Source organism: Leptodactylus fuscus, chromosome 11 (genome assembly GCF_031893055.1).
Source record: "Leptodactylus fuscus isolate aLepFus1 chromosome 11, aLepFus1.hap2, whole genome shotgun sequence".
NCBI lineage: Eukaryota > Metazoa > Chordata > Amphibia > Anura > Leptodactylidae > Leptodactylus > Leptodactylus fuscus.
Genome location: NC_134275.1, coordinates 33,648,388 through 33,671,044, shown reverse-complemented (window position 1 = coordinate 33,671,044; position 22,657 = coordinate 33,648,388). Strand labels below are relative to the sequence as shown.

Below are 22,657 nucleotides of genomic sequence, written 5' to 3'. Positions count from 1 at the left end.
AGGGTTAGTATGCCAGACTTACCTACAGACAGCTGCAAGTGCACTGGGGGCAGGGTTAGTATGCCAGATTATCCTACAGACAGCTGCAAGTGCACTGGGGGCAGGGTTAGTATGCCAGACTTACCTACAGACAGCTGCAAGTGCACTGGGGGCAGGGTTAGTGTGCCATACTTACCTACAGACAGCTGCAAGTGCACTGGGGGCAGGGTTAGTGTGCCAGATTATCCTACAGATAGCTGCAAGTGCACTAGGGGCAGGGTTAGTATGTCAGATTATCCTACAGACAGCTGCAAGTGCACTAGGGGCAGGGTTAGTATGTCAGATTATCCTACAGACAGCTGCAAGTGCACTAGGGCAGGGTTAGTATGTCAGATTATCCTACAAACAGCTGCAAGTGCACTAGGGGCAGGGTTAGTATGTCAGATTATCCTACAGACAGCTGCAAGTGCACTAGGGCAGGGTTAGTATGTCAGATTATCCTACAGACAGCTGCAAGTGCACTGGGGGCAGGGTTAGTATGCCAGACTTACCTACAGACAGCTGCAAGTGCACTGGGGGCAGGGTTAGTGTGCCATACTTACCTACAGACAGCTGCAAGTGCACTGGGGGCAGGGTTAGTATGCCAGATTATCCTACAGACAGCTGCAAGTGCACTAGGGGCAGGGTTAGTATGCCAGATTATCCTACAAACAGCTGCAAGTGCACTAGGGGCAGGGTTAGTATGTCAGATTATCCTACAGACAGCTGCAAGTGCACTAGGGCAGGGTTAGTATGTCAGATTATCCTACAGACAGCTGCAAGTGCACTGGGGGCAGGGTTAGTATGCCAGGTTTACCTACAGACAGCTGCAAGTGCATTGGGGGCATGGTTAATATGCCAGATTTGCCTACAGACAGCTGCAAGGGCACCAGCTCCCTTCTGGAATCAGTGCCTACTGTTTCCCCTGTATCAGTGATTGACGTTTCAACCTTGGTCTAATTCATGACTGTCTGAAGGCAAATCTCCGGATCAGATCCCGCCCCTGGTGCACTTGCAGATTGATTTACATATTCATAAAACAATGATTATCTCTGCATTGCTTTCTCATTTCTTGGCCACAGAGATATGTTTCTGTTCCCATTAAAGGTCCCTACATGGCACTTTTATTGGTTTGGGAGACATTTTGGACCAGACAGACTCTCATTTTTGGGCATCCTGTCAGCAAGGCATACGTCTTCAGTCTCTCCTACTGACATGGAGGGCATTTAATGGGTGCAATATGGCAGCTGAACTTTCCCATGTCACTGTAGCAAAAACATCAGTCAACACAGACTAGAAAAATGCTGATTTCATGCAGGCAAAAAAGGTTTTTTAAAGGAAAATTCCAGGAAAAACTGTATTTGGCCTAATGCGGGGCCTGAGGGGGTGGAACATGACTCTGTGATCCTTATTTTAGGGGTCTCTAAAACCCTACAAGTGCATCAGGGCGGAGGTTGATTTACCAGATCTACTTACAGACCACTGGGATAAGGCAGAGGCTGAAAATATCACAACTTAATTCGACACTTTGGGCACCGATTTCAGATTGTGTGTAGGTAAACCTAGCAAGTCAGGCTCCGCCCCTGGTGCACTTGTAGGCTGATTTGCATATCCATGCATTGCTTCCTCAGTTATGTGAATACAACAGTATGTTTCTGCTTCTATGAAAGACCCCTACATGTCACTATTATTGGTTTAGGAGGCAGTGGGGATCTGATAGACTCCCTTTAAGGTGGTTATACTCTTTAATACCCTGGACACGTAACAGGGAATGCTTTATCCTGGGGCTCACAATAATACATTCGTTCTATGTATAGGATTTGCTACTTGTGTGATATTCCACATGATCATCATCCACAGCGCCCCCCGGCAGCATGATAAATATAGGTGTGCAGGTGTTTTGCGCTGTGACTGGTTGGACAGGACATATTTCCTTACACATCCCGCTATAGCTTCCACATAAATATGAATGTGATATGTAGCAGAGGATGTCAGCAAGATTTGTGATAACAGTTCCCCCCTCACTCCCTATCTGCTGACAGCCCCGCAGGCTACATTGCCTCCACCTTGCTACATTCATCTTTTTTTTGGTATTTTTTAGCTTTTCTGCTCCCGGGGGTTTGATCTGAAGACAACCTTGCTGCTAGCACCATTATAGTAACCAATATCACTTGCTGCTCCTTTGACAGTATGTCCCACCCAGCGAGCTATCCCCCCTTCCCAGTCCTCTAGCTCTTTCTAAAGGAGGGGGCAGGTGCTGGAGGAATGAATAGGAGAGAATATTTTTTGGCAGGAGCTAGTGAATTGTTTAACCCACCTTCTCCTTCACCCCCCCCCACCGTATGACTATCGCACGCCTCCTAACATTTAAGGTAAAATTAGTACAGGGCAGGGACTAGTGCAAGGTTCGGCTCATCTGCAAGGTATGGAGACTGATCCCACCTGTCCACAGGTGACTACGTCCATCTTCCACCTATTAATGTATGGGGCTCAAGGACAGACGCGTGCCCTCTGTGCCCAGGAGAAGGTATCAGCTCTTTAATACTAGGGTGCTATAGTTATAATGAATGTGTCAGCCTGCATTCTGCTGTGATAATAGATTTCTGCTATGGAGGGAGACAGGCAGCTGTCACAATAATGAATTGCTAGAGGTGGGCATGGAGCTCCTTGGAGATTTTGGAGGCGTTCAAGGACGCATCAGGGGAGGGAAGCCTTGTCAGACACCAGTTGCATTGTGCGGTGCTTTGCATCTGGAAGGAGCAGTGACAGCTCTGCAGCCCTACAGCTCACTTTTCATCCAGAGCTTCCTTGTGCTCCTCACTAACACATGCTTTTCCTCTTAATATCTGCAGGTAGAATGAACTTGGAAATTTGCGAAGAAGAGAAATCTCCGACAGACTGACAAGTGGGGAAAGGGACGGTCTGAAAACAGTATGAGACTGAAGCTGAGCTGGTTGGACCTGTGTCACACTGTGCTCTGCATTGGGTTGATGCTCTGCGGAGAAGGGTAAGCACGTCACACAATGTAGACATTTAGAAATGTATAACTAGTTCACTCGTATCACATTGAATGCCAAGTGACAGGTTATGGACGTACAAGGATTGTAGGGTATTGATGCTGAATAGTAAACTGGCATAGTTGTAGTGTGTGCCAATGTCTGCACTTGCCCACAATGGGCAGCGTCGCCACAAGTGATGTTTTTGTGACAAAATACCACCTGGCGCCTCCCCCTGGAGCGGCCAAACAAACACACCTGTCTCTACAGCAACCTATTTCCCTGCCAGCAACCTGCACTGTGATATTCCTCATTCCTCCTGGCCTTGTATGTATGTGTATGTGTGTATGTGCAAGTCTAGAGCAGATTGTTCTCAAAGAATGCAACCGTCTGGCAGCTGTAGTGCTCTCCTCCTGGCACAGCTGGTCCCCCCACCCTCCGCTGTCCATCACTCCCCCTGCAGGTTCCTTAGTATGATGCGGGAAGTCCTCTTCCGGGTGCCCCTGGGTGATTTCTCTGCACCCTTATTGTACAGCTCTGCTCCCCTGCCTGCTACTGCCACGTGTAGTCCTAACCTGTAAGGGTTGTAGTACACTGACTTGTTACATAGGATCCAGGTAAATGCGGGATCCACAGCTACAAACTATATGGCTCCATCTATGGTGAACCTATACTTATGTATTAGGAAATTACTTGATTATAGTTGTAAAATCCCTAGTTACCCCTCTGTATTGCCAGAAGTAAAGGGAGCGGTGCTAATAAATAATAATAATAATAATAATAATCATATCTATGTAGGGAATTACCACTATGTATGCCATTCTCTAATATATTGGAATACATCAATTGTGCATTAGAAAGATCCTTGGGGTCATATTAATGTGAAAAACACAACAAAGGGTTAATAATGAAAACCTATAAAGGAGCGGTCATCAGTACATGGCGTATTTTCTATGTTATTATTTTTTTTGCATAGGTGACATTGTCCTAGTATTTCCATTTATGATAGATTTCACTAGTTTTGTAGCAATACTAGAGTGTGGATGTTACATTGCATCTAAAGGTAGATTGCCAATCGGGATGTAAGGAAAGCTGGGTAACAACCAACAGTGGTTATGTAATCTATCATTCAGTCTAAGGAAGAATTCAGATGACTATTTGTGGTCCAGGTAATATGGTACAAATGGCAGCTGCCTTTTGAAGCCTGACCGTGGCATGGCCAAACTCACCGCATCATAGTGATTCATTATGCTATCAGTTCCAGGCCGACTATCCTGCGCTTACAGCATCATCTGAGTATGGGACAGTCGACCCTTGTCCAGACTAGAACAAGGTCACTTTGATGCAGCGAGTTCGATTTTGCCATGACGCAATCTGTCCATGACACAGATGGGGTTACTCAGACCTTAAAGAAGACCCTTGAAACCAGGGGTGTAGCTACAGACATTGCAGAGGAGGACCCAAAGGTCCCTCTGCCACATAAAACATACCACTATTCTAAATAGCACAATGTAGATGGGGGCCCCCATTAATGATTTTGCACTGGGCCCCAGGAGCTTTGAGATGAAGCCTTTGTCTAAAGCAAAAGTGTAACTTGAAGCTCTTGGGCCCCCCAAATTTGTAATGGGGCCTGAACCTTTTCCTATTGTATGTGGCAATTAAACCTTTGGTGCCTCCTCTGTGATCAGGACCTGGTATCCACTGCTGCCTCGGTGCCACCTATAGTTATTTCTGTGGGCTTAGTAGTAGGACCCCCAGCTGTCATGGCCGGAGGAGGCTGCAGCTAGCCATATATTTCCCTAGCTCTAGCCATTAGTAGTGCCAGCCATCCATGTATATGAGCAACCATATAATAGATGGAAGTGCTCGGTCTGCTTGTTCTCTGCTCTGTCTCATAGAGGGGTACTGTGCGAGAGTCCCATCTTTGGCATCCATATGCTCTGATAGGGCATATGAAGAGGGGGTTTTCATCAAGTGAAATCAAATATTTGGGGACAGCTGTACATGATCGTACCACATAGCTGCCTCCTATTCATGTACTTTGGCAATGGTGCTCATGACAGACATGGCTGTGGTATCTAGGCATGTTCCAGACACGTTATACCAGACCAGACAGAAAAGCAAATCAATCTTAATTAAACAAGAGGCTGCTTAGGAAATGGGTGAGGCATATATCACTGTACGGATAGGTGGTGGATGAGAGGAGCTGCAGATACAGTATACATGTATATCATCACCAGAGACTGTATAGACGCTGCCCCTGTCTTCTGATGTACAGATATAGATGGAAGTCCCATTACTTACAATCTGCTTTAACTTGTTACATTGTACAATGTGTATCCAATGTGTATCCAATATGCATCCAATGTGTATCCATGTGCATTCAATGTGCATCTAATATGTATCCAATGTGTATCCATGTCCATCCCATGTTCATCCAATGTGTATCCAATGTGTATCCATATGTTTCTGCTCCTAGTAAAGGCCGCTGTATGTTTTGGAAGCATTTTTGGCCTAATAGACTCTCTTTAGCTACTCCCGTAGCATGGCAATCCAGTATAGTCATTGACTGACTGCCGCCAATCTTATTATCAGACTCCTTTATGATTCATTTTTTGAACAACAGTTTTGCTAGTTACCCCATTTCCTAAAAATATATCTATCTCTGTCCTTTAGTGTCTTGCCTAAAGTGTACTTTCGTTCTGAATCTCCACAAACTACATACAATGCCCATTGTGGGGTGCAGGTCTACACCCAAGAGTCAGGAGAACCTAAGTAGCTTAACCCCTCTATCAAAGTAGAAGAGAAATCCCCTCTGCTCATCTCCAGCCACTTTGGTATTGTCACAGAACTGATGTTACATAACTCTAAATAGGTGACAACATCAACTACATATTATAGACGTGAAAATGTCACAGATAAATACTAGTTAACCCTTTCAGTAGTATCTTACTAGGACCTTACATTAGTAGGTGACTATGTGGGATCTCCATACTCCTATAAAGAGCAGTGTAACATTGGAAGCATGTGGAATCCATGCCCGATCCTTTTGTTATCAGGAGCCATATACACTCACCGGCCACTTTATTAGGTACATCATGCTAGTAACGGGTTGGACCCCCTTTTGCCTTCAGAACTGCCTCAATTCTTCGTGGCATAGATTCAACAAGGTGCTGGAAGCATTCCTCAGAGATTTTGGTCCATATTGACATGATGGCATCACACAGTTGCCGCAGATTTGTCGGCTGCACATCCATGATGCGAATCTCCCGTTCCACCACATCCCAAAGATGCTCTATTGGATTGAGATCTGGTGACTGTGGAGGCCATTGGAGTACAGTGAACTCATTGTCATGTTCAAGAAACCAGTCTGAGATGATTCCAGCTTTATGACATGGCGCATTATCCTGCTGAAAGTAGCCATCAGATGTTGGGTACATTGTGGTCATAAAGGGATGGACATGGTCAGCAACAATACTCAGGTAGGCTTTGGCGTTGCAACGATGCTCAATTGGTACCAAGGGGCCCAAAGAGTGCCAAGAAAATATTCCCCACACCATGACACCACCACCACCAGCCTGAACCGTTGATACAAGGCAGGATGGATCCATGCTTTCATGTTGTTGACGCCAAATTCTGACCCTACCATCCGAATGTCGCAGCAGAAATCGAGACTCATCAGACCAGGCAACGTTTTTCCAATCTTCAATTATCCAATTTCGATGAGCTTGTGCAAATTGTAGCCTCAGTTTCCTGTTCTTAGCTGAAAGGAGTGGCACCCGGTGTGGTCTTCTGCTGCTGTAGCCCATCTGCCTCAAAGTTCGACGTACTGTGCGGCGTTCAGAGATGCTCTTCTGGCTACCTTGGTTGTAACGGGTGGCTATTTGAGTCACTGTTGCCTTTCTATCAGCTCGAACCAGTCTGGCCATTCTCCTCTGACCTCTGGCATCAACAACGCATTTCCGCCCACAGAACTGCCGCTCACTGGATGTTTTTTCTTTTTCGGACCATTCTCTGTAAACCCTAGAGATGGTTGTGCGTGAAAATCCCAGTAGATCAGCAGTTTCTGAAATACTCAGACCAGCCCTTCTGGCACCAACAACCATGTCACGTTCAAAGGCACTCAAATCACCTTTCTTCCCCATACTGATGCTCGGTTTGAACTGCAGGAGATTGTCTTGACCATGTCTACATGCCTAAATGCACTGAGTTGCCGCCATGTGATTGGCTGATTAGAAATTAAGTGTTAACGAGCAGTTGGACAGGTGTACCTAATAAAGTGGCCGGTGAGTGTAGATGTAGGGATTGTACTATTTGTCAGGCTAGTGTATTTGTGTATATAGACACAATGGGGTCTACAGGGTGTCCGCCACTTTTATACTGAACGGAAACTGTGCTGCAGATGTGAACTTAACTTAAAGTATTACAACAAATAGTATAGAGCGCCAGCTGTGCTGTTACTGAGTGCTATATCTGTAAGCTTCCATCAGAGGTGTTGCCGCTGGCTTATTTCCACTTTCCCATTCATACACATGCACATTTGGCCCGAACTGATAATTCATGTGCATGGGATTTCGGGAGTAATTATTGGAGGTGTATGGGCATATTAAGAGGCAAATGTGGTGGTCACTGTAACAGTGCAGTGTCTGGCTAGGTATCTCCTTGTAGCAACAGGAGAATGGGCATCCTTGTAATGCTTGGACATGCCAGGTCTGCCACTGTGGTGCCCGCTTTTACAGAACAACTACCTTCTGACACATAGAGCTGTCTTTAGCAGAAGGCCGCCTTCTATGAAGTCATATGCCCTAATAGAGCGTATGGAGAGGGATTGTCTTTGTGAAAGTCATGGCTAAAGCATATAGAAGATTGGAACATGGTAGAGCATGAGGACTCATAACCATATTGTCCAATATTGTGAGTGGTGTGTGAAGTGGTCCATGGAAAAGTTCAGGTGATACCACATCCCATATGGGTCCTTTTGGAACATGGACACTCCATATGGTGGCTGACTGGCATGTACGGTGCCCATGTTACATATAAATGAGAGCCTGGTGGGTGTATAGCATTCCGCTGGGCCCGGGAGATTTAGCTGTTCTTCTGGGACTCTGGGAGGTCATCTCTTATTTTGGGAGACTCCCAAATGTTCAGGCAAGTATGATAGGAGTACTCATAACTCAAAACGCACCTCCACCACACAAATAAATCATGTAATATACTGTACTTAGGGACCAGGATACACCACTTAGGGCAAGGGATAGACAAACAGCAAAGGACCCTTTTGAAAGAACAGTATCTGGACCCTTTGGTCTATAGCGTCATATGAGTTACCCCCTTATGTCTCTCTATCAATCCACCAGTAGCAAGTTACTTTCTAGGCGGCAGTAGCCCCCTTACCTACCGGGCCCCTGTTACACAATGTGAAGTCCACTCTTGCCTCAGCCCTCTATCCAACACACTTTCAGAAATTTCATCCAGATGGGGCTGGCTCTGCCCCCTCCTTGTTTCGTCAGCTTCTCGCTCTCACGAGGCGCAGAGAGCATCCCTTTTATTCCCTGATAAATAAATAAATAAAAATGTGACTTTCGTGTTAAGTGACAGAACGCTTGATCTGTTAGCGGGACACACAGGCGTTTTGTTCTGAAAGGCTGGCAGAGAAAGGCCCCTTGTGTTGTTTTGGGTAGTTCAGTTACAGGCTGTGGATAGATCGATAGAGGATTTCATGACCTGTTATCTGCCACCATTCCTCACCCCCCCCCATCTTCGCCCAGCTTGGCACAATAGAGGACAAGGTCTCTCACGTTAACCCGATCATGTCCAAATCATGTGATGCCGACACCTGTAGCACTGACGTTTATGGGTTCTAATTTTTTTGTAGAACAAGTTATATTTTTAATGGTGTCACTATGGGTACATATAATACATTGTGGGAATGGGAAAATAGGAACTAGTAGCAATTTTGGGGTTGATTTTTGGGGTCTATTTTTTTTACATTGTTCATATTGCACACGACATATGACACGATAACTGTGGGTCAGTACAAATAGATAGCAATTTGTTTTTATTTTACATTTTGTCAGCATATTCTGTCAGCCCTTTGGGGTAACTTGTAGGTTTTCAATTACTTTTTGTTCAGTTTTGTTTGGATTTGTTTATGTTGTTTAGTTTTTTTTTTGGATGATGGTGCAAAAAACTTCAGTTCTGTCGCTATTTTTATTTAGTTATATAATAATTTATATTTATTTGTATTTTATTGTTGATTTTCTACCATTATTAAGCATGCATGGGGGAATCTTTACGATTTTTTTCACATTTTATTAAAACTTTTTTTCCCCACTAGGGAATCTGATCTGAGTAATAAACGACAATACTCATGTACTGCAATATATTATACCTGACTGCCTATTAGAACCTGCCCAGGCCATGTAGATGTCAGACTCAGAGGCCATTGTGAACACCACTCCGGTGTCATTCAGTCTTTTGCTGACACCTTATTGCTGGGAGTCCTGCACCTCATGTGACAACTTCTTTAAGGGAGTGTTCACCCTACCAGTGTTAATGTACGTTGCTGTCTTCTGTCATAGATTAACAGCAACGGACATTAAACTGTTGCAGAGAATGGCCACAGGCTGATTCTGTGTCCATTCCCATTGACATTGATATAAACAACATGACAGAAGTTAGCTTCCATCTTGTTTCTTTTGTAACAGAACATAAAGTTGTGCGTGCAGGACATGCAACACATGGTATTAACTGCAGGAGGATGCAATTATGCTGCATATGATTTACTTTATTTCTATGGTATATACAGTATATGGTGCATACATGTATGTTATAAGGTGAAATTATGTGGTCAACTTATAGGTTTTGTTCCAAAGTGCACAATTTATCAGGTATCATTCTATAGTAGATGGCAGTCGTCATATCTATTACTGGCATTGCACAGGGCTCTCCATTTGGGCCCCCAGGGACTGCTCATTTTCTCTCTAGTCTATCCATCCTTTCATTCATACTGTGGACACTTCCAATGAAATAGAAGACCCGCCCAAGCCTAGAATAAGATGGTGCATTTAGCATATTATGTGCCTATGTACTTTCGATGGCTGGTGTATTCCGGTTTGTGAATGGACCTAAGTTCTCTACAGAATCAATATTCATGAGGTTGTACTGTCTCAATACACCGGAAACTAGCAACATTGTAAATAGGAGAGGGACTTTTCATGGAGTTATACTGCGTGAAAGGAGCAGGTGCAGGGCTGGTCTTACAATGTACATGTCATGGGAAACAACCCAATGTGGCTACCATTATAAAGTCCGCATAGGGTTAAATGGCAATACGGTTTATTTAAATAGGGAGATAAGAGACACAATATGTTACTTTATGAGTATCTGGGACAGTCTATTAGGTCTGCAACCATAGGCTGTATCTGGTATTGTGGCTTAGTTATACCGATGCCGTTGTATTTTATAGGTATTAAGAATAAAATATAGTTGTAAAGTAGTTGATGTCGCCTGTGAACAGTGCAGGCTTCAGGAGTAGTCATGCGGTCCGGTTTGCAAGCCATTTTCAGTGGCAACTAGAGCACGAAAGTGAGATGTACTGGCTTTAGCTTCATCTGTGCACTGTGCATGCACCCAAGCTGGGTTGACATGACTATTCACACTTAGCAGGTGGTGTGCTATTTTAAAGGGGCTCTATCAGCAAAATCATGCTGATAGAGCCCCACATATGCGTGAATAGCCTTTAAAAAGGCTATTCAGGCACCGCTAAAGTTATATTAAACTACCCCCCAGTTTTAAAATAATACTCTAAAAAAGAATGTGATCAACTTACCCATCGTGCACGGTGGGCGGGCATTCAGGGTCCGCCGTCTTCTTCATCCACGCCTCCTCTTCCTGCGATGTCCTCGGGTCCCGTCTTCCTCCGGCGCTCGTGAACTGACATTGCTAAAAAAAATGGCCTGGGCCATGCGCAGTAGCATGCCGCTTCTACTACAGCTAATGCGCATGCGCCCAGGCCATTTTTTTTTTTGTAGCAATGTCAGTTCGCGAGTGCTGGAGGAAGACGGGACCTGAGGACATCGCAGGAAGAGGAGGCGTGGATGAAGAAGACGGCGGACCCTGAATTCCCACCCACCGTGCACAATGGGTAAGTTGATCACATTCTTTTTTAGGGTATTATTTTAAAACTGGGGGGTAGTTTAATATAACTTTAGCGGTGCCTGAATAGCCTTTTTAAAGGCTATTCACGCATATGTGGGGCTCTATCAGCATGATTTTGCTGATAGAGCCTCTTTAAACCTTTAGTTTTTGCTTCAAGCTAAAATTTACTTTTAAGGGCCCGTTCACATGGTGGAATCTGCCTCTAATTTTGAGATTCCATCCCATTGGCAGATTCCTCCATAATTCCTTTTTCCAGTGTATTCAATAGGAGGCAGAGAACACAGCAGGATACAGAAAAAAATAAGTGTCCTGCTCGATCTTGTCGCCGTTTTCACAGCTGACCCAGATGCAGAGTCCGCAGCTCAAGGCTCCTCACTGATTTCGCCCATTCATCTGGGCCTAAACAGCGGTAGCAAGTCACAATGGAATACTGATGTTCTGTGTCAGCATGTCTTCATGGGGAGGAATCTGAGGAATCACATGTCTGCTTCAAATTCCTCTTCATTTTCCAAGCCCTTAGAAAGTAACATCTTTACTGACCTATTACAATCCTGTTACTTGGTACGGCAGTGGTTTAGGGGGTTTTCAAAGTGACGACAGGTTCCCTTTAAGTGAATAGGCCTGAGCCACAATATCAGACATGGCCTATTAAAAGTGGCGCTTTCCTAATGTCATAAAGTCTCCATGTCTTCATTCATTTCCTGGATTGTTGCATGTTATTCTATGAAATGCTGTTTATTATATTGAATACATTGTCACAACTGTTGTCTACACTTATGTCAATTGTCTTCTGTTTGTCAGAGGTGTGTCTTCTGTACTAGCGCTGGGGGCTAGTATTATCTGCCGAAAAATGCCAGGCCTTTCACCAAGACAGAGAAGCATCTGTGAAGCCCGTCCGGATACCATGGTAGCCATAGGGACAGGTGCACGATTGGCAACCGAAGAATGCCGATATCAGTTTCAGCAAAGCCGATGGAATTGCAGCTCCTTGGCAGAACCAAGTCTTTTTGGACCGGAGCTAAAAGTAGGTACGTGTGAGGTGCCCGATGTATATAAGAAATGGTTATCTCTTCACTATAAAAGTCAATGTTAGTTTTAAAGAGGATCTTTCACCACATCCATCAACTTGACCTCTTTTCATCCTTTAATAGGCTCTGCTCCTCTGATTCTGGCAGAGTTGGTATTTTTTCTCTAGCCCCCAGTTTCCTGAGCAAATAGTGTGTTAATTTTGGTGCCTGATAATAGCTGGTGGGTGGTGTCAGGCCAGAGCAGACAAGGGGGGGGGGGGGGGGGAGACGCAGAGATCTTATACTGTCTGCCTCTGTTTGGAGGTCTGAGTCACAACCCCTTATCTACTCCTGCCTAACACCACCCACTTGACATTAGAGATCTTAATCAGCATATCAAGCAGCAAAACTAACTACACTCATTGCTCAGGAATGGTGGAGGCTAGAGAAAGAAATGCCAGAATCAGTGGAGCGACATATAATATGTACATAAACATGCAAAGAGCTTGAGTTGATGGAGGTGATGAAAGGTTCTCTTTAAGGGACACTTAATATATATATATGTTTTTAGCTGCTGAAACTCTATGACCAAATGGTAACAGATTCTAAGCCATACAATGTGTCTATACACCTGACTCCAGGTTCACACCTGCGCTTGGGGACCCAGAAAACGGAAATCCCAACCGCTTAAAAAGGGAGGGAGAGGACACCCCATACTTATTAGATGGTTAGGTAATCCTACTGAAATCTATATATATATATATATATATATATATATATATATATATATATATATATATATATATAGACACTTTTAGGTCATAGACATCAGATAAATCTTGGCTGAATTGACCAATCATATTGGCTAGCAGGATCTTATAATGAAAGTCTGATGTTTATGGGATGTCCAGTGCTTTAGCTTCAGGGGTTTACAGAGGTTGCAGTTGTATCTGGCTCATTTTCTTAAAGACCTCTCTGTGACATCACAGGACAGCAGTACAATATGTGTTAGATTTATTTTGGTCAAACCCATTGATTTACAGCAAGATTGATCCTCCATTTATTGCGTATTATTGCCTCCTGACTGTCCTTGGGGCCAGATGCCAGGATCATACGTTCGATTTCAACATATCTGATACTTTTTTTTTTCTATGCATTGGGGGATAGTTGGGAGACCCCCTTTACATTAGACAGAATAGAAGGTCTGGCTGATCCGCATCTTGTGTGTATACCCAGCTCGTTTCATGTGATTTGTAATATTCAATGTGATATTTGGGGGGCCCTGGTACAGCTTTACACTGGGGCCCCAGGTACATTTTTGGATTTATTTTCAGAAAAGTGTTGTAAATGAGCCAGTCCAGAAATCTTTTCTTATCAACTGTATTGCAGCATTGCCAGGACACGTATAACTATAGAAACATATACAATCCAGTCCTATTGTAATTCACTGAATCTTATATTTATAAATGTAAATGTACACGTCTTGCTTGATAATGAAATTCCTTTGTCTCGAGGCAATAAATCTCCAGTGAGTTCCAGGCTTTAGGCTTCTCCTCTAGATCTTATGTTATCTTTTATATTATTCGTCATTATTTGGGAAGTTCCATATGGGATGTACAACTGTATGTTGTCACGAGCACTATTGTATTACTCACTTAAAGGGCCTATAAGGGAACGAGCTAAACATATAATTATAATAAAACTTAATATACAAATAAGCAGCCTGGAGCACCGAGGGGGTCACCAGTGGTCCAGGCTGCTCACAGCCCCTGCGTTTTCGTCTGGCCCTGTATTCTCATGGTTGCCCCGTCTGTTTTGCGGCCTGCGCATGCACACAATATCTAGGCAACAGAGGCAGCGATTGACAAGGGGGAAAGACCATGTGATTCAGGTAACCTATCTATCTGTAGGGTTGGTTTGATATACTCGTTCTGGTGACAGACTCCCTTTAAAACTTGACAAGGTAGTACCAGGTGTAGCTCTTGTGTTCAGTATGCTGTGAGCTTTACTATTTGGGACAATTTAGGGGTAGATATACTTGGACAGTACTGAGATAACAACCAGAAGGTTTGCTAATGGCCACCTGAATATTGTGTTGTGGCATGTAATTTTATGTTTTTATGGATTTTCTTGACTAAAGAAATATTGATGGCCTATGGTTAGGACAAACCATCAAAATCAGGTCACTGGAGGTCTGATTTCCCCCATCCCCCACTGATTAGCTGATTGAAAGAACCACGTTTATCAGCCATTTGTCCTTTATGCAGCAATGGGACTGAGCTACAATCCAGGTACAGCCACCACACGGTGTATGGCGCTGTTAATAATATACAATGAAGAGGCTGCAACCATTGTATGAGTGCCGTGGCTCCTTCACCAACTGATCAGAACGGGTGCCAGGAGTCCAATCCCCACTGATATGACATTCATGACAAATTCTAAGGAAAGATCACCAACATTACAGTTGAGGACAACCAGTTTTAAGGGCACCCCCACAATATGCTTATTGATTTAAAGGGCTTATATTATTAAATTGCTATTTTTTTCCGACTAACACGTAGGAATAGCCTTAAGAAAGGCTATTCTTCTCCTACCTTTAGATGTCTTCTAAGCACCAACGTTTGGTAGAGATCTCTCGCAGCACTGGGGGCAGTCCCCAAAGCTCAAACAGCACTGAGGGCATCCCCAAAGCTGCGAGAGAACTCTCCAGTGCATCCTCCATGTCCGTCTGAAACGGCCTCTCTCCGCGTCTTCTTCCGGTGCTGGCTTCAAACTTCTATGCAAGCGCAGTCAGACCTCGGGCAAAGCAGAAGAAAACAGGAATTTCTACTGAATAGCCTTCCTACATGTTAGTGAGAAAAAATAGCAATTTAATGATACAATCCCTTTAATAGGACTCAGCAGCTGTACCATGTGATTGATGGATGTGATGTCATCAGCACAGGTAAGAGGCTACAGTGCTGCTGAGTGCCGTGGCCTCTTCAAACAGCAACTCGGCCAGACTCCCACTGATCACATAACCCAAGCATAGGTTATCAATATACAAGTCTCTTTAATATACAACCCCTTTAATAGTGCTGAATTGCTATTATTATTGAAGCTCTCCAATGCAAATTAAGCTGGTGGTCCCAAAATATTTCACTTACTGAAAACCCCTAGGTTCTGTTCACATCTCGTTTTCAACCTGTGTCATAATAATATCCAAACACATACCAACCATGGAAGGCTGTGGCATATCCCACTGTATGGGCACTGGGAACATGAGGTCCTATTGAAACATCAGATATAGTATCATCATTTGATAGTTGGGAGGTATGCATCAGAGGTATACATCAGTAGTATTCAATGCTGCATACCTCCCAACTATGAAATGACAGAAAGAGGGACAAGATATGTGGCGCGCATCATGCGCCATGGCAAATTTAGCTTCTCCCACTTCTAAATTGACTCCATCCATTCCAATCCATTTCTCTTTGTGCTCCCCACATAATAACTCTAATATTATATGCCCCCACATTATAATGTTCTCCTCAAATTGACTCCACAGTATAAAGTCTCTCTCCTGCTGCACCCACAGTTTAATGCCACCCTCCAGCTGCCCCAGTTGGCAACTAGAGAGGGACATTAAACTTGGGCAGCCGGAGAGGGACATTAAATTGTGCTATTAGCTGCTTAAGAACATTAAACTGGGGCAACTGGAGGGAGGATATTAAACCATGGCAGAAACTGGAGGGAACAGTTTAATGTCCTTCATCTGCCCCGTTTAATGCCCCCTCCATCTGCCAAAGTTGTTCCCCTTACATACCCTCTCAGTTTAGTGTCCCCCTAATCCGCCCTCCTAGTTTATTGTTCCCCCTCCATCTGCCCTCACAGTTTAATGCCCACTTTATCTGTCCTCAAAGTTTAAAGCGATTCTACCACTAAAATGCTGTTTTTTCTGCTTTAGACGTCGGAATATCCTTTAGAAAGGTTATTCGTCTCTTACCTTTAGACATGGTCTCCGCCGTGCCGTTCCTTAAAGAGGACCTTTCACCACTTTTGGGCACATGCAGTGTTATATACTGCTGGAAAGCTGACAGTGCGCTGAATTCAGCGCACTGTCGGCTTTCCCGATCTGTGCCCGGTGTAAAGAGCTTACGGTGCCGGTACAATAGTGCTCTATGGTCAGAAGGGCGTTTCTGACCATTAGCCAGAGATGTCCTTCTGCCTCGCGGCGCCTATCGCACTGTGCTGTGGAGCGGGGAGGAACTCCCCCCCCCCTCCCGCTCCTGATAATGCTCGTCTATGGACGAGCTGTGTGAGCAGAGGGAGAGGGCGTTCCTCCCGGCTCCACAGCACAGTGCGATTGGCACCTCGAGGCAGAAGGACATCTCTGGCTAATGGTCAGAAACGCCCTTCTGACCATAGAGCACTACGGTACCGGCACCGTAAGCTCTTTACACCGGGCACAGATCGGGAAAGCCGACAGTGCGCTGAATTCAGCGCACTGTCAGCTTTCCAGCAGTATATAACACTGCCTGTGCCCAAAAGTGGTGAAAGGTCCTCTTTAAAAATACCATTTTTACCGGTACGCTAATGAGTTCTCCACAGCAATGAGGGCGGGCCCCAGCGCTCAAACGTCGATGGGGGTGTCCCCACTGCTGCCTGAGACCCTGTCTCCAGCGACGCCTTCTTCACCTGCATCCTCCCCTTCTCTGTCGTCTTCCTTATTCGTCAGCTCTGACGCCTGCTCTGTGTCATTAGAACAAAACAGATCAGAAACCCACATAGAAATGAATACATAAGAGAAGATACTGAGTGTCATCTGAGTGTATTCCTCTGCAAAATCGCCCCAACCCCTTGGACACCATAATTTGTAGCGTGCATGAAGCCTTACGCTGCTGTGGAGTTATAAAAACTGCACTTGGTTGCTAAGGGCAATAAAACCAGCCTATTCCTGTTGAAATAGCTGTTTTCCAAAATCTGTCATAGGGCCCTTCACCTATCCTGTGCCATTTATAACACTGGGGTCTTCTTATACGCCTTTGGGAATCTTATAGTGACACCTGAATCTATGGGAGTGCATACCTCCATCTTTCCCTTAAATCCATTATCTAATCCCCAGCATTATCTAAGTCCCCCTACAGTAAAATTCTTTAGTAACTATTAATAACTCTTTATATTAATATATTGCGTTACGCTTTCATCAGTGAGGTCTTAAGGGGATGACAAGGATTCTGAAATGAATCTTGATGACAGCTGTGATCGCTGATAAGTCTTATCTCCATCTACCTGCATAGACACGTAAACTAAAAGCATCTCCCTGTATTTATATCTAGAATCAAATACACTTAACATAATGAATATTACAAAATTTTTATTTTATATCACCAAAATATTCTAATGCACTGTATGGATTGTTGTTAGAGATGAGCGAGTAAGTATTCGAAATGGCCGTTTCAAATAGCACGCACCCATAGGAATGAATGGCTGCGTCCATTCATTCCTATGGGTGCGTGCTATTCGAAACGGGATTTTCGAATAGTACTTGCTCATCTCTAATTGTTGTCATTCCCATCAATCTCCTATGGAACTCACTAATTTCCCTACGGCTAGTTTCAGGCGAGCACAATATGGGTGTGTATACCGACACAAGTACTCGTCTGACCACAGGTCCAATAGCCTAGGCCCTAGACCAGGGGTCTGCAAGCTTCGGCATTCCAGCTGCTGTAAATCTACAACTCCCAACATGCTCCATTCACTTCCATGGGAATTCCAAGTACAGCAGAGCAAGTATGCATGCTGGGAGTTGTAGTTTTAACAGCTGGCATGCCGAAGGTTGCCTACTAGAGATGAGCGAATAGTATTCGAATCTCTAGTTTCGAATACCTCGCTCCCATAGCAAAGAATGGCCGAACACCAAGGGGTTAAGCGCCAGCCGCGCACTGGCCACTTCCATTCATTCCTATGGAGCGAGGTATTCGAAACTAGAGTTTCGAATACTATTCGCTCATCTCTATTGCCTACCACTGTCCTAGACTAATAGCATCATAGATAGATAGCAAAGCAGTCAATCCAGGAATTGTACTTGTAAGAAAAGAGCATAAATGAGCCTATATTACAAGTGCATCTCAATAAATTAGAATATCATCAAAAAGTTATTTCTTTTTTAGTAATTCAGTTGAAAAAGTGAAACCCATATATTATATTGATTCATTACAAACAGAGTGAACTTTTTCAAGTGTTTGTTTATGTTAATGTTGAGGATTATGGCTTACAGCCAAGGAAAACCCAAAAGTCTTTATCTCAGAAAATTAGAATAATTAACCCAAAACAGCTGCAAAGGCTTCTTAAGTGTTTAAAAAGGTCCCTTAAGGCTCAGTTCCCACGTAGTAAGGGAGAGTTCACATTGGCGTGTATGGCTAGCTCTGCTCATGCCGAGCCGTACACGCAAGCACATCCCATTCACTTCAATGGGACTGCTCGTAGTGAAAAAAGCAACCCATTCATTTCTATGGGGAGCACTCGTATGCCGGCTCCCATAGAAATGAATGGAACTGCTTTATACGCCGCTGATTCTGAACGTGCTTTATGTTCAGAATAAGCTGCTGTTTACGTAGTGTGAACTCTAACACGTTGCTCATTTAGACACATAAACACGTGTCAGAGAGAGGCGCTTCAAAACAGATCCCATTGACTTCAATGGGTGCTTACTTACGCGTGCTACACATTGAAATCAATGGGTTATAAAGCCTCCCATTGATTTCAATGTGTAGCGCGCATAAGCCGGCACCCATTGAAGTCAATGGGATCTGTTTTGAAGCACCTCGCTCTGACACGTGTTTACGTGTCTAAATGAGCAGCGCGTTACTTCATGGGAACGGGGCCTAAGTCAGGTTCAGTAGGCAACACAATCATGGGGAAAACTGCTAACTCAACAGATGTCCAGAAGACAGTCATTGACACACTCCAAAAGGAGGATAAGCCACAAAAGGTCAATGCTAAAGAAGCTGGCTGTTCAAAGTGCTGTATCAAAGCATATTAATGGAAAGTTGAATGGAAGGAAAGAGTGTGGTAGAAAGAGGTGCACATGCAGCCGATATAACCGCAGCCTCAACAGTAACAGAATAAATACTTGAGAAAGTTCTCTGTTTGTAATGACTCAATATAATGTATGGGGTTCACTTTTACAATTAAATTACTTTAAAAAAAAAAAAAATACTTTTTGATGATATTCTAATTTATTGAGATGCACTTGTATGTTTGTCTGAAACTAGTCTACCTCATATACATTCACACTAGGACCCATTTTTGTTAGAAGCCAATTAACCTATCAGTTATTTTTTTGGGTGTAAGGAAACCGAAGTAGCCAATAAAAGCCCAAGCAAACATGGAGACAACAGGCAAACTGAATTTTTGGTGACAATTTTGACAAATTCAGATTGTACAAGCCAAAACAGATTGTTTTTAAGTGGATTGGAGGTGGTCCAAGGGCTCCATTAGGAACACTTTTACCAACCAAAGTTAATACGTATGAAATGCCATGCAATGTTGTCAATGGCGCCAGAACTCTAATGCTACAAATCAACACTTCTAACCTCCCCATAGAGATGTTTTAGTCTGAACTTCCAAACCACCCCCGGGTCAGCTTCCGGACAGGCTGGGCTCAACCTAAATAGTACTTTGGGGGGGGGGGCATGATCTCTTTTACACTGGGAACATTTCTGAAAATTAGGGATTACATGGCAAATTTGGGACAGTTGGCAACTATACCATCCACTGCTTGACTACTGTGAACCCCAATATCCATCTCCCTGCATATGTTATATACGGTAATATGATGTACAGGGGATTCAGAAGCTCTGGTTTCTTTCCCAAAAGCAGTCTTTATTGCAGCAGACAAGCTTAAAGGTACAGGTAGTGCTGCTCAGCATGTCAAAACAAACAAATGAAAATAAAGACCTACGCCTCTCCGGCAGCTTACTAAACGAGTTATTCCCTCACAAACCAGGGGGTCAACCTACTGCTGACCTCCTAACAAACAAGGTTCGCAAGTAAACAAGGGGTACACATACCCAGCCCTTTAACAGCGTCCTTTTTGGCAGAGCTTTCCCAGACTGGTTGAGTGTGTGTTTCAGTCTCTCTTCTCTCTCTCACTAACCAGCACACCTGTACTACTTAGAAAGCCCTGCTGGTCTGTTTCCAAGCCTGGAATGGATTGCCCTGCAGGACTGGCCCAAACTTTTACTCCAGTCCGGGACCTACAAGCTAAACGCCTGTGCATACTGCAACAGTCTTGGGGAAAAATAGCGGTTCTCCCACACTATACCCCTCTCCACTTCACAGGTACCTTAAACAAAAAATATACAATTCTTATCAAAATTTGCAATTTTTTTTTTTAAATTAACAGGTAGCCAAGAAACAGCCTTCTACTATGCCATCCTTTCTGCCGGGATTGCCCATGCCATCACCAATGCTTGCAGTCATGGAAACCTGACCTATTGTGGCTGTGATCGGGATAAACATGGAAACCAAGACTCTGATAAAGGATGGAGATGGGGAGGATGCTCTGCTGATGTGAAACATGGAATACGTTTGTCCAAAGAGTTTCTCGATGCCAGGGAGGTTAAGCGCAATGCCCGTACCCTCATGAACCTGCACAATAACCTGGTGGGAAGAAAGGTATTAAAAAAAACAAAAAACATTCAAAGAATTAACATTTTACAGCCCTGGCATTGGCGGGTGTTCCACTTTACTTACCTAGAGTCCCAGTACAAATCCAGTTAATTTTTGTTTATGCTGGATACACATTTATACTCAAGTATAGATAACCCATTTTCATCTATCTAAATGAGAATTAATAGAAATTAGTGCCCTATTTGGGATCACTTTCTATTAGCTGGAGCAGAGTGTCCTCCAGCGTCTCTGGAGGACCCAAAAGATCCATGCATTCTGCACCCAGTTCATTGATTTCAATGAGACCTGTGTATTGCTCCATTTTTCCTGTGGTGGCGCTACAGAGAAATCAAACACAAGTTCCTGCACTGAATACAGCTGATCACTGGGGTTCTCAGCAGCAGAACAGCTTGGGATCATATGGATACCTTTCTAACCTAAAGGGATTATTAAAAGTGGAGTTCCCCCTTAAATAGGACCTTTCATTTTCCTAGAGATGGGTGGTATTATACCCTGCTCAAAAAGCAGAATTCAGCACAGTGTTAGCTGTGCTGGTGTGTGCCCAGGTTCTGGAGATATTGGTTTTATTAATTTTGGTACCAACATCCTTCCCCTGTCAGAAAAGCGAGCCATACATTCTAATGTCAGTGCTGGGCTGCGAGGAATGCCCCTCCTGACAGTATTCTTCCACAACCTTGAGCAGTAAGGAATATTGGTGGAGGGATATCAGTCCCAAAACTAGCGACACAGATGTTTCCAGCAGCGGGGTGCATACTGGAAAAGTGGTATATGATAACGCCCATCTCCAAGGACAGAAAGGTCCTCTTTAAAGGGGTTGTCCAAGATCCCATGTACTTGTATATTGGATACTGATGACCTATCCATCCCTTCATCAATATCCAATATACATGGGGTCTTGGACAGCTTCATCTGACCTTCTGTCAGGTGAATAATCCAGTGCTAATTTCTTATATCTTCTTGTGCTCATCTCTTCTAGATCTTAGAGAAGAATGTTCGCTTGGAGTGTAAGTGTCATGGTGTCTCCGGCTCTTGTACAGTGAAGACATGCTGGGTTACTTTGCCTCATTTCCGAGAGGTGGGCTTCATGCTGAAGGAGAGGTACAAGGAAGCAGTCATGGTCGAGCCAATGAGGGGAAGACGTCAACAACTCCCAACATTTCTCAAACTTAAAAATCCTCAAAGCTACAACAAGCCAGCGGAGACTGACCTTGTGTATATAGACACATCCCCGAACTTCTGTGAGAGAGACAATACCACTGGAAGTATGGGGACATATGGACGTCTGTGTAACCGCACATCTTCTCTGTCTGACAGTTGTGAGCTCTTGTGCTGTGGTCGGGGATATAAGACCTTTCAGTACACCCACACATGGCAGTGCCACTGCAAATTTCACTGGTGCTGCCACGTCACATGCAATACATGCAGTGAAAGGACGCAAGCCTACACGTGTAACTGAGTACGCACAAAGAAACTGGGCAAAGTGGGCCCATCTTATATACGTTACAGCTCACAGCTTGGATTGCTTTGTGATGCTGCATATTTTCCTTTACATAGTTGAGTCACTGGATAGAGAAGACTTTGAACTGCAAAAACAGTGACTGACCAGAGATGTGGAACCCCCCATGGCATAGAATGAACCAGTCGTACAGGATCAAAGGTGTTGGGCCGCCATGGTCAACTGCCCAAGCACATGATCTTGGTGGTCTTTTACTATGTGTTCTGTATTCCATCAGCAGAAAACCCATGTAAGGCCATAATAAGGGTGGTCCTTGCAACTTGGAAGTCTAAGTAACACTTTAA

General features: G+C 44.1%; 1 protein-coding gene across 1 annotated transcript; it reads left to right on the top strand.

The window, feature by feature from the left end:
* Nucleotides 1-2,411: 2,411 nt before the first annotated feature.
* LOC142184818 (protein Wnt-7a-like) lies at nt 2,412-22,396 on the top strand. The gene is made up of 5 exons (XM_075259911.1): nt 2,412-2,545; nt 2,871-3,025; nt 11,976-12,202; nt 20,571-20,842; nt 21,834-22,396. The coding sequence occupies exons 2-5, from the start codon at nt 2,952-2,954 to the stop codon at nt 22,311-22,313; spliced, it is 1,053 nt and encodes a 350-aa protein (XP_075116012.1). The 5' UTR covers nt 2,412-2,545; nt 2,871-2,951; the 3' UTR covers nt 22,314-22,396.
* Nucleotides 22,397-22,657: the final 261 nt, after the last annotated feature.

Bases quoted from the DNA above. Each gene is read 5' to 3' on its own strand.
- LOC142184818 (XM_075259911.1), top strand. From the start codon at position 2,952: ATGAGACTGAAGCTGAGCTGGTTGGACCTGTGTCACACTGTGCTCTGC. The intron at 12,203-20,570 runs GTACGTGTGAGG...TTAAATTAACAG, and splicing joins TGGACCGGAGCTAAAAGTAG to GTAGCCAAGAAACAGCCTTC. The intron at 20,843-21,833 runs GTATTAAAAAAA...CATCTCTTCTAG, and splicing joins ATAACCTGGTGGGAAGAAAG to ATCTTAGAGAAGAATGTTCG.